At 49.3% G+C, this 11,269-nt stretch overlaps 4 protein-coding genes across 4 annotated transcripts in view; 2 read left to right on the top strand and 2 right to left on the bottom strand.

Moving 5' to 3' along the window:
- Positions 1-37: 37 nt before the first annotated feature.
- On the top strand, positions 38-2,649 carry BDCG_04596 (alpha-1,3/alpha-1,6-mannosyltransferase). The gene is made up of 2 exons (XM_045420245.1): positions 38-1,064; positions 1,157-2,649. The coding sequence occupies exons 1-2, from the start codon at positions 167-169 to the stop codon at positions 1,777-1,779; spliced, it is 1,521 nt and encodes a 506-aa protein (XP_045276393.1). The 5' UTR covers positions 38-166; the 3' UTR covers positions 1,780-2,649.
- A 39-nt stretch (positions 2,650-2,688) lies between these two features.
- BDCG_04595 (uncharacterized protein) lies at positions 2,689-5,698 on the top strand. The gene is made up of 2 exons (XM_045420244.1): positions 2,689-4,766; positions 4,909-5,698. Exons 1-2 carry the CDS (start codon positions 2,982-2,984, stop codon positions 5,017-5,019), a joined length of 1,896 nt encoding a protein of 631 aa, XP_045276392.1. The 5' UTR covers positions 2,689-2,981; the 3' UTR covers positions 5,020-5,698.
- Positions 5,236-8,695, bottom strand: BDCG_04594 (MFS monocarboxylic acid transporter). The gene is made up of 3 exons (XM_045420243.1): positions 7,670-8,695; positions 6,551-7,484; positions 5,236-6,471 (listed from the first exon to the last, which is right to left on the bottom strand). Exons 1-3 carry the CDS (start codon positions 7,957-7,959, stop codon positions 5,800-5,802), a joined length of 1,896 nt encoding a protein of 631 aa, XP_045276391.1. The 5' UTR covers positions 7,960-8,695; the 3' UTR covers positions 5,236-5,799.
- Positions 8,696-8,811: 116 nt separating this feature from the next.
- Positions 8,812-11,269, bottom strand: part of BDCG_04593 (inositol hexaphosphate kinase KCS1) — a 6,437-nt gene continuing 3,979 nt past the window's right edge. The window contains exon 2 of the mRNA XM_045420242.1: positions 8,812-11,269. This exon is cut by the window's right edge and continues 108 nt beyond it. Coding sequence (XP_045276390.1) covers positions 9,406-11,269 — 1,864 coding nt within the window. The 3' untranslated portion in view covers positions 8,812-9,405.

Genomic DNA, 11,269 nt, shown 5'->3' with positions numbered 1-11,269 from the left:
TCATCGACTCGGTTTGTTTAGTTTATCAAAATAATAGCTGTCCTCTATCCTCCAGGACTCCAATTCCAATATCACATATCATTCCCTCAAATAACCCACAGAAAAAACTGACCTATCTCATAATTAGCCAATCCCAATTGCAATCCAACCAAACCAACCAAAGCAAATGTCAAACCCCTCCGCACCACCCCCCCAAAAGCGCCGAACAGTAACCCTCCTCCACCCAGACCTAGGCATCGGCGGCGCTGAGCGCCTTGTCCTAGACGTCGCCCTATCTCTCCAGGCGCGCGGGCACAGGGTGAAAATCTACACGTCGCACCGGGACCCGAACCACTGCTTCGAAGAGGCTCGCGATGGCACGCTGGACGTGGCTGTGCGTGGGAACACGATGTTTCCGGACCAGATTGCGGGGCGGTTTCGGGTGTTGTTTGCTGTGTTGAGGCAGATGCATTTGGTGGCGGGATTGTTGGCGGCGTCTAAGGGGGAGGAGGGGGGAAAGGGTGGAGGGGATGGGGAAACTGAGGAAGGGGAGGAGGAGGTATATATCGTTGACCAGGTGCCGGCGTGTGTACCTATTCTAAAAACATTTGGGCCGTTCTTGTCGTCGTTGTCGTCGTCGTCGCGGAATAATGCAAAGTCCAAAACGAGACGTAAACAGCGCATCCTCTTCTACTGCCATTTCCCAGATCAATTGCTCGCGAAGCGCGACGAGGGTGGGGCTATACGGCGGCTGGTTAAAGCGTGCTACCGATACCCCTTCGATTGGTTCGAAGGGTGGGCGATCGGCGCAGCGGATAAGGTTGTTGCTAATTCGAAATTTACGTGCGGCGTTGTCAGGCAAGTTTTCGGGGATGGGCTTGGGGATGTGAGGGTTGTTTATCCGTGTGTTGATACTGGGGCTAAGAATGTAGGGAAACTGGTTGAGGGGGGAAAGCTTTGGGGTGGGAAAAAGATTCTACTGAGTATTAATCGGTTTGAGAGGAAGAAGGATGTTGGGCTTGCGATTCGGGCATATCATGGGCTTGGGGAGGAGGGGAGGCAGGGGACGCGGTTGATCATTGCTGGTAAGTTACTTTTTAAGAGTTTATTCATTGATAATCTCGAATGAAGTTGCTAATTTCTTTATTTTGTTTTATTTTGATTTTTTTACATATAGGTGGATACGATAACCGCGTGCACGAAAACGTCCAATATCATACAGATCTCGACGATCTGGCTACAGGTCTAGGCCTACGAACCGCCACGTCGAAAACAGTTATATCTGCACTTTCTATACCCGATTCAATAGAGGTCCTCTTCCTGCTCTCAGTGCCGTCCGCATTTAAGCAAACCCTTCTTTCAGCAGCCACTCTTCTCGTCTACACCCCATCATATGAGCATTTCGGCATAGTGCCGGTCGAGGCGATGCACGCAGGCCTCCCAGTTCTAGCCGTAAACAACGGGGGCCCATTAGAAACAATCGTGGAGGGGAAAACCGGCTGGCTGAGAGCTGCGAACGCCATTGAAGAGTGGACAGCGGTCATGCACAAAGCATTGTGGGAAATGAATGCGCAAGAAGCTGCGGTGATGCGAGCAAATGCCAAAGAAAGAGTGGAAAAGGAGTTCTCACTGCAGGCCATGGGAGACCGACTGGAAGCAGAAATTCAAGATATGTTTGATAACGAGCCTCGTCCGTTCCATGGATTGTGGCACGCATTATTATTCGGGGCTGCGATGCTTGGGTTGACGATTGCGGTGCTCATAGCAGCGTTCATAAGGCTGCGAATGAAACGAGGGTGAACTTGCGCTGAAAACGCCAACTCTCCATCTAGCTGACCAAGGGCAAGTGGGGTCGTGGAAGTTATTTATACGCTCCGTAACGCCCTCAACCTCCAGTCAAAAGGCGACGTCTATTATAAGAGGCGCATTCTACGGCATCTACATAGGCACCTTCAACGCTGCATTGTACGATCGCGTTGTTGTGAGGTTTCCAACTTCGTACGTTCCGAAGTCTATTACAGTCGCATCTTGTGCGATTTTTCCTGGCGTTTCCACGCATGCTTTAACGTGCGCGTTTAACGTGCGCGTGTCTATATTGCAGATAACGAGCAACAAACAGTGGAAGTGGTGTTGATGTAAGCCTTATGTGTCTAAGATAGATGGCAGAAGGATCATCTTGGACCCTGCTCCCTTTATCTGTTATTTGCTGGCATGTATAATAACGGAGCATGCCAGGTGCTCCTAGCCAATGTATCGGATCCAGCAGAGGTTTCTAGGTTGGTTGTTCGAAAACCCCTGGCGGCCCCGACGAGCGGTACTATACCAATTTCCTAGTTCAGAACCGCTTCACGAGAATGTATTTCCATCTAGCGCCAACGCTCTAGGGCTTTGCTTTTCAACGGTGTATCTTATTTATTGTGAATGGTGAAGTTGAATGTGAATGAGTAATGATTGGCTGAAGTTGCGCTACAAGGGAACCGCACCAATCCCATCCTGCGGCGTCAGGAATTTTATAGTTATGGCTGACACCTCACAGTAGTATAACACGTCTCGGCTTGTAATTATTTTGAGGCATAGAATGTAAAAGCAGAGTATATCAATCCTACCTCCATGTGAATCAGAGTGTGTTTCCTTTTTGGGAAAAATAGTCACATGACGACGCGTTCTTAAATATTTATCGCGATTTCAACTTCCCAACCTTTGCAACATCCAACACACAACCACTGGTTTGTCCGGGTTCAAGTCCAGGGCACGAAGAAACGCACACAAAGAAGGGTGCTGCGATTACCGGGGGGGCGTGGATTTTGTTTCTCTTCGTTCCCTTCCACTCACTAATAGCCTTCGTTTTGGATATACAGGTTCTGCTGCTTCCAGTTGCCCGCATTTTAGGTTATGACCTTGGGCGTCTCTTTCGATGGCGAACGCGCGAAATTCATCTAAATTAGTATAATTTCAACGGCGCAACTGACCGCAGTTTGAGGGTTGCGGACTAGGACTCTATAATGCCGGAAGTCATCAGCCTGTTATCGTCGTCGCCACCTTTGAGGGCGCGTTCAAGTCCAGCTCCAAACGTCTCATCGAAGCTGCCAGATCGCCCAGCGCGCATAACCATCCTCTCTGATGATTCGAATTTCGACTGGGAAGATTCAAACCCTTCCAAGAAGCGCAGATTGAGCCACCAGCGCTATCTGAGCCCACCTAGGCAACTGAGCCCTCCTCCGAAGACAAACCCTTTACTGCTGTTTTCTGACTTGGATGGGAGTATAACAACCTCGCCCATACCTCACTTTAATAATAATTATCATTCGACGACAAAGAATAGTACATGGAATGGCGACATATCAGACCCTATAGAATTTACATCATCTGCCGTTGATCCGACAACTGCGCACATTCGAGACAAGAATACAAGAATAACACCTGCTGTCATAACAATAGACGACAGTATCATAGAATCCGATGAGCTATCTTCCCCTGAAGGTCCACTGAATGTCCCACCACCAGCCAGCTTGAAAGCCAATTTGTCTGATAGAACAGCGAGCCTACTCGCGCGGATCCAAAATCGCTCCTCAGTCGAACCCACCAAATCCAAGCAGAGGGGTGCTAGCACATCTGCCGCCAAATCGATATCCTCCAGTTCTAGAACACGGGTGCCAGACCCAAGCCAGAGGATAGATTTAGATGATGACTCCCTTCCGTCGGTACTTCCAACGTCGAGACCAAGAAGAGCGCCAAAGGCGTCTACCGCTGATAGGGAAATGCGGGAAGCAGAAAAACAAGCTACAAAGGAACGCCGTGAAAAGGAGAAAGAAGAAGAGAGAAAACGAAAGCAAAACTTAAAGGAGCAAAAGGCTAGAGAGAAACAACTAGCTGCTGACCTTGCGGAAGCCAACAAGCGGAAATTTGATAAGAAAATTTCCACGCCAGAAATGATTATAGACATGTCCTCTACCTTTGAGGAGTCCAGTGTCGGCAACCAAGTAACGGAGTATATGCGACATCTTGGAGTGGAAAAGAATTTCATTTCTACTCGCATGCCAAATATCGTTACATGGAGAAGGAAAGTCACTACTCAGTACAATGACAAGGAAGCGCACTGGGAACCCTGTCCCCCAACCATTAAAACGGAAGACCACGTTCTATGTCTGCTATTAGCACAGGAATTTGTCGACATGTCAATAGCCACCGCAAATGGTGATAATACCCTCGATTCCCATGTCCTCATGATGAAACGCACTTATCCCGGGTGCAAACCAATCTATCTCATCGAGGGCTTATCCGTATGGATGAGAAAGAACAACAATTCGAGGAACCGAGCCTACCAGGCATCAGTTCTTCGAGAATTGGGAAGCAGTTCCCAACCTCAGCAACAGCAACAGCTACCTAAACGCCAAAAGAAGCCCAAACAGACGGTACCCCCACCTCCACCTGTCGATGACGACGCCATCGAAGACGCTTTGCTCCAGCTCCAAGTGCAACATGGATGTCTGATTCACCACACCACAGCACCAAGTGAATCCGCAGAGTGGATCAAGAATTTCACTGAACATGTATCCACGATACCTTATCGGCAGGAGCTCATAAACTTACATGACGCGTCGTTCTGTATGGATGTTGGCCAGGTAAAGTCGGGTGAAGATAATAGAGATACGTATGTCAAAATGTTACAGGAGGTTCAGCGCGTAACAGCCCCGATATCGTATGGGATAACATCTCAATATCCCACTGTGGCGGAACTAGTGAGACAATTGAAGGAGCAGGGGCCACTGCTCCTGGAGGACGTAAAGGTATATATCATGCACCCCTGTCATTTCCGTATTTCCCATTTCTTCCACCGCGAAGCATTGATTTCCTTCCTTCGAGGCCTCAATCCATACATTCCGTGACCCCAATGCCAGGCAGCCAAACTGATGAACTAAACCGATGTAGAAATGTGCAAATAGAAATGGTGCCTTCACAGATGCTCGCGTCGGCCCTGCTATAAGCAAGCGTTTACATAAAGTGTTTACCGGCTTGAACCCAGCGTCGACCGATATCTAAGTCCGTTCCGAATTTTATCTACCACGGATCCCTCTCGTACTGTTACTACTTCTACATCTACATCCGACTTCATGGTTCGATTTTTACATATAAGATCAAGTATACCCCTGGCACGCCGCATTGGAGACATTTCTATACCTAATGCAGTTCACACTCATGCTCCGTTTTGTTTTATTTTTTTTGGACTGGAATTATTTCGAGTCGCAGTAGTAGGGTTGGAACAACTATATATATATACCCTTTTTGTATTCTACTCATTTCTTGGGGAAATGGTATCTTCTTTCTTTCTCAAACGCCTATGACATATCTCAATATGAAAGGTTAGATGCATTGCTTTAGCATCGATAACAGCGAACCTGGTTCTGACGGGTTTAAGTACTGGATACCTCTAGCTATATATACCAAGTGTACTCCGTAGAGTACGTTTTATCCCGATTCAAACGCAGCGTGCACAGGTGTGTAAGCATCGTGAGATTGACACTTGTGACTAGACAGGTAACATGCAGAGATACCAAAGTAATTAATTGCCTATTCCTGAAAATGTTAAGCCATCTATCAATCTCATCTATAGAGAGTAGAGTAGAGTACAATGACCTGAATTCCTCTAGCCAGCCACCAAGCCAAATCTATCTATTATCCACCAACCAAAATAAGTAAAAAATATCTAACCCCTCTATACAACAAAATGGGGAGATGCTACAGAGGAAAAGAGAAATATCCAAGAGCACGGTCATAGCTACTCCCTACTTACTCTTACTTCCAAACCCTGCCCACTCCCAATCAAACCACAACCCCCCTCCGCCTCCACCCCCTCCACGCAACCGTCCACAACCCAATCGCCACCCAAACACTACCAGTGCACCCGAGCGCCCAGAACCCATAACAACGCCAGCCAGCACACTGCTGAAACCCATCGCTATTCCCCGCCCTCCTTGCCGCCTCATATCCCGCAGAATAAATCGCGCCCCAAGCCGCCGCCCCCGCCGCCGGAAACATAGCAACAACGCCCCAATTAGTGCCGAAGTTCTCCACGCCCCATACGACGGAGATGATGATGGGGACAAGCGCGAAGGAGGCGCCGTAGCCGAGGCCGACGAGGGCGGTGGTTAGGTGGAGGGTTTGCGGGGTAGAGAAGGAGAGAGGCGTGGCGAGGCAGAGGAAGCCGAGCGAGAGGAGGAGGGCGGAGGGGAGGAGGAAGGTTAGGCGGGAGAAGTTTCGGCGGGCGAAGGGGTTTGGGACGTGTTGATCATTGAAGCTAATGGAGCGTGAGCTAGGTTGGAGGTGGGGTCGTGCGGGGGATGGAGCGAAGATGTCGGATAAGTAGCCGGCTAGGAGTCGGGCGAGGGTGGAGGTTAGGGCGATGGATGTGACGTGGGTAGCTGCCCCGCCAGCGGGAGGTGAGAGGTGGGGAGGGAATGAGGGAGGGGTGAGGGTTGGGATTATGGTGCCGACCTTTTCATTTTGTGGGAGTTAGTGAGATGATGCAGAGGGAAAATCAAGGATGTAAAATAGGATGCTGGCCAAAACATACATTATTTATATATGCCTCTCCAGGGCCAGTGATCAGAAGGAACCCCACCGCAAGCCACCACATCGTTCTATCTTTCAAGAACAACCTCGTCTCCTGGTTAAGGAGCCAGTTCTTCTTCCTCCGCTCCTCCTTCTGGTGATCCTGCCATTCCTCCCGCGAAAGAGTGAGGGATTGAGAATCATCCTCGAGTGGCGTATCAACCCCAGTCTCAGCCGTAGTGCCGTCCATAGTCCCATACGACATTGACGATGAAGATATTGCAGCCCGAACCTCCTCCCTCGAGCGGAAAAAGTCACTTTCACCAATTATCCCGCTCCTCTCTAACTCCTCTACCGCCTCATCGATCATCTCTTCCTCACCCACGATGCGCAACGCAAAGGTCCCGCCAACCCCGACGACACTCAACAATATCCCCAGGAAAAGGAAGTATCTGAAAACATCAACATCCCCTTTCTGTCCGTCCGGCCCACGCTCATACAGCAAACGACTCCCCACCTGACTCTGCCACATACCGCTAAGTCCAAAAGCTGCAATGGGCAGGGCAAGCATAATGCCTTTACGTTTCCCACGCCCGAAGTTCTTCGCACACGTCGTGACGGCAGCGAGATACATGCAGCATGTGCCAGCACCCACGCCAACGAATGACATAAGCATAACCGCGAACGGCCAGCCCGTGCCGCCAGCGTCAACAGGTGGTCCGGATTTGTACGTGAATGCCGCGAAGAGGTAACCAGGGCCGAAAAGGCAAGCGGAGATGAATGATATAGGGCCGGGGCTGTATCTATCGCAGAGATAGCCGAAAAATGCCACAGGGAGGTACATGGAAACTGCCGCGGCGGCTGCCACAGCGTTGATGCGGAACTGGGAGTAATGGAGGCGGGTTTGGAGGAGGGGTGCGTAGAGGGAGAATGCGGTTATGCTTCCGGCGCAGAGGCTTCATCGTATACCGCCAAAGGAACAGCCAATTAATTAGAATTTGATGTATAGAAGCAAATAACCTATGAATATATCCCAACGACAACAAAAACCACCCCAAGTCCCGTAATTGCAATTGAAAAATCCAGGGGAAAACAGGGTTTGGAGAGAAGTAGAAAAAAAGAAAAGGAATATCCAACGTACGCACTCCCAACACCCCATATAAAGCTCAGGATCCTAACCACCTGCCGATTCAACGCCTTCCTATCCCGCTCTATATTGTCAGAGCCAGCTTCATCGTCGTCGTCACCGGGATGGCCATTGCTGCTGCGACCATAGCCACACTGCCCACTTCTATTTGTCCCATGGCCGACATTACAAGCATCATCACCGTCATCTTCGTCCTCAGTGTCGCGAAGGAGCAAGGGTCGACTGATGTCGAAATCTCGCTTATCGATGATTCTAGCATGCCGGGAATCATTGGAGGGTGGCATGTTATAGGATGGGGAAAGAAACCCGGATCTTCGCGAGGTTATAACTGAAGAGAGCGTATGCGATGTCCTTCGTCCCCGTCGATACGCCTAGGTTACGTTTACGCTCACTTCGTTGTATGGATTGTATTTTTCTGGGAAATCAACAATCCCCCCAAACAAAGCACCACGGATGACGTCCAGTCTGACCTTCAACGCAGAACGACACCCAAGATCATTGGGCGTAAGATATAGATATTGTTCTTGTCCAGTGGTAGCGTTGGCCAAACACACAAGACAATATTGTGATCCGAATCTAGATTAAATATGCACCGGGAACATCCCTCGCTTTGGCCTTTATGTACTGTACTGTACTATTTAGCAGCTGCACTGCGGGAGGCTCATTCCTCTCTCTTCGAGGGTTTTCAAGGATCCATATAATAGTATAATTATATCAGGAGAGTCACAGCATGCATAGCTGCAAAGCTACCCAATAATAAATTAGACAAGTAGCTCCATCTTTCAATTCGGGATAGATAAGATAGACAGAAATGTAGGCTGGAGCTGTGGTTTTAAACGCGCCTGTCTGTAGCAGGGTATGGGTAACGCGGTAGCTTGCAAGGATGCTCAAATCCTCTCTCAACAGAGTCGTCGTTGTTGTCTCTCAGTCTCTGCTATCCCGTCTTATCCTCTCTGCTATCCCGTCTTATCCTGTCCGCTCCTATCCCGTCGACGGTGGTGGTCTGATGTTGAGGTTGTTTGATGGTGGAATGTTGCAGCCGACGTCAGAAGAGCGCGACCCATTCTACGCTTTCCCTATTTGGGTTCGGCCATGGTTATTCCGAACTCCGAGCCAGGTCGATATCGCAATGTCTTGTCGGGCATACATACGGAGTACATGTGCTGCACAACAATGCTATAGTGTAATTTCCGTGTCATTTCATTTCATTTCATCAATTCTAGGAGCTATTAATGTTATTGTTGACGTTACGCTTTCTTTTCGAATTTCCGAATTTCCGAAAAAAATTTAATAAAAATAAAAACTCCGTCCCAGTAACCCAATCCGAATCCCAGGTCCCAAATCCTGTTGCCAGTTTCCGTGTCCCATGCGGTCCATTTCCCATGTCCCATCAGCCCATAATAAATAAATAAAAACCGGGAAAATGGGGAAAAAAGGTGGGAAAAGATAAGAAAAGTATGAATAAGAAGCGGCAGAAGGTAGGTTTTTAAAAAAACAGGAAGAACAAAAACGGCAAAGGGAAGAAAAAGCCCCGTAAGAAAACAACGGTCATGAAGGATAAGAAAACAGAGAAATCGGAGCAAACCCCGTCATACTAACAAAGAGAAGTAAAAAAAAAAAAAATGTTGCCAACGAGGAATACCCACAACGAAATAAAACCCACGATCCAGGGCGAACGTGGACGAAGAAGGGAAAGGGCGGGGAGAAGCGAGACACTCAACAACCAAAACCTAAACACTAACCTCCCCGGGATCACTATCCATAACACCCTCCTCCCAAAACCCACCATCATACCCATCACCACCATTCTCCCTTCCAACCCCCATCCCAGCCCCACCACGCCGCGAAAACGCCATTCCCTCCCCTTCCCCCCTCTCCACATAGTCCTCATCATTAATCTCCCTTAGGATACGTTGGAAATACATGCGGAGCGACCGCAGGCCGCGCAGGTATCCGCGGTCAATGTCATGCGGGTTACGGGGTGGACAGGGCGCATTGGGCGGTATGCCATCTTCGCCTGTGATGCAGTTGGCGAAATCGACGATTTTCACGCGGAGGCCGAAACTGTTCTGTCCGTCCTTGTCATCTACTAGGGATGTTCCCTTCTTCTTATTTTGTTGTTTTGTTGCAAAGTCACGATCAACTGTCGTCGTCGTGGCGTCGGGCTTCTCTTGTTCCACAGGTTTTTCTCCATCGTAGAGGATCAAGAGACTACTGGCGTAAAGCCTGTAACCGGGGAGTCGCCGCACCATACTCTCTAGTCGAGCAAGTTTATCAAGGATAATAGGAATCTTCTTGGTGACGCTCGAGTAACTAACCCCATCATACAAGAATCTTGTGAGAGCGTCCTGGAACTGTCGTCCAGCCTTGAGGTCACGGCCGAAATACTTATCCTCGAACAGATACTCTTCCTTCTTGATATTCCAGACTTGCATCCCACAAAGCCGTACTCCTAACTGCTGCGATGTAGTAGTTTGGCACTTGCGCCTCTGAGATTTCTTCTTTTTCTCATCGGCCTCGATTCCATACTGGCGGGTACCCATTTTTAGATCGAGTACACACGGCCTATTCATTCCAGCAGTAAGGTCTTCAAGAAGTAGGAAGAACTTAACCCGTTCATCCCGCGTCGTCTGTGCTTCTTTGGGGTTGACAGGGAGACGCACAGGGCCCCCAGCCGAAGTCTCCAGAGTGACAGGATATTTCTTGTTCTGGAGTGGAGTCGCTAACTCTAACGTTGTCTCGCTTTCATGAGCACCAGAAGGAGCATCGTCGAAAACAAGGGCAGGGTTCGTGACGGGTTGCGAGGAAGCAGGGTGGGTTAGCGCTTCCGGCTCCATTCTGAAGATTTCATCTTCCTTATCCCCACCATATCCATCGTCATCAAAATAAACCAGGTCTCCAGCTTTACCATTGCTCATGCTTCGTTGTCTTTCAAGTCCGCTACCAGAGTGACGGCGCCTCGTTCGTGAGGTGGTGGGCGCCAAGACTTTGGGACGATAGGGTGCTTCTTCGGTATAGATTTTCTCCAGCGCATGGGTATCCCCATTCACAACTGTGGAGACAGACGACAATAAATTGGTCTCCTTCTTGTCTTCGTCCCGATTCATTCGAAGAGGGGGCATCGATCCTTCGCGCACAGTGCGAACAGAACTGTCGCTCTGTGAAGACTGACGAGCCATGGAAGCATTTTTTCGTCTTCGCGAGGTCTCAGCCCGCAACCTGGATAGGGAATTATGTCCACGAGCGTGGCGCCGATGATGGTGGATTGGCGGCGGCGCAAAAACTTCCCGGAGAACCTGTTCCTGTAGTTTTGTATTCACAGTTGTCGCGCCCCAGCTGGCTCCATGCCTCTTTAGAGGAGGCGCACCGGTGGTCGATGCTGATGCCGACTTAGCCGCAGTTTTTCCAGTCCCAGAAGTATCTCTACTATCTGGGGACTCGGTAGAAGTAAACAGATCTAACGGAATTATATGTCGGTTATTCTCCAGAATCACCTTCGGAATGACCCCTGTAACTTGCGATTGGCTAAAAATCCGCGGACTTTCTACGTCTTTGGTCTCTTTCGAAACCTGCGGGGTTTTCTCAGCATCGTTT

This window comes from Blastomyces dermatitidis, assembly GCF_000003525.1.
Source record: "Blastomyces dermatitidis ER-3 genomic scaffold supercont1.4, whole genome shotgun sequence".
In the NCBI taxonomy this organism is placed as follows: Eukaryota; Fungi; Ascomycota; class Eurotiomycetes; order Onygenales; family Ajellomycetaceae; genus Blastomyces; species Blastomyces dermatitidis.
This window is presented reverse-complemented; position numbering and strand designations above follow the sequence as displayed.

Bases quoted from the DNA above. Each gene is read 5' to 3' on its own strand.
- BDCG_04596 (XM_045420245.1), top strand. From the start codon at position 167: ATGTCAAACCCCTCCGCACCACCCCCCCAAAAGCGCCGAACAGTAACC. The intron at 1,065-1,156 runs GTAAGTTACTTT...TTTTACATATAG, and splicing joins GACGCGGTTGATCATTGCTG to GTGGATACGATAACCGCGTG.
- BDCG_04595 (XM_045420244.1), top strand. From the start codon at position 2,982: ATGCCGGAAGTCATCAGCCTGTTATCGTCGTCGCCACCTTTGAGGGCG. The intron at 4,767-4,908 runs GTATATATCATG...AAACCGATGTAG, and splicing joins TGCTCCTGGAGGACGTAAAG to AAATGTGCAAATAGAAATGG.
- BDCG_04594 (XM_045420243.1), bottom strand. From the start codon at position 7,959: ATGCCACCCTCCAATGATTCCCGGCATGCTAGAATCATCGATAAGCGA. The intron at 7,485-7,669 runs GTACGTTGGATA...TATACGATGAAG, and splicing joins ATATGGGGTGTTGGGAGTGC to CCTCTGCGCCGGAAGCATAA. The intron at 6,472-6,550 runs GTATGTTTTGGC...CAAAATGAAAAG, and splicing joins GAGAGGCATATATAAATAAT to GTCGGCACCATAATCCCAAC.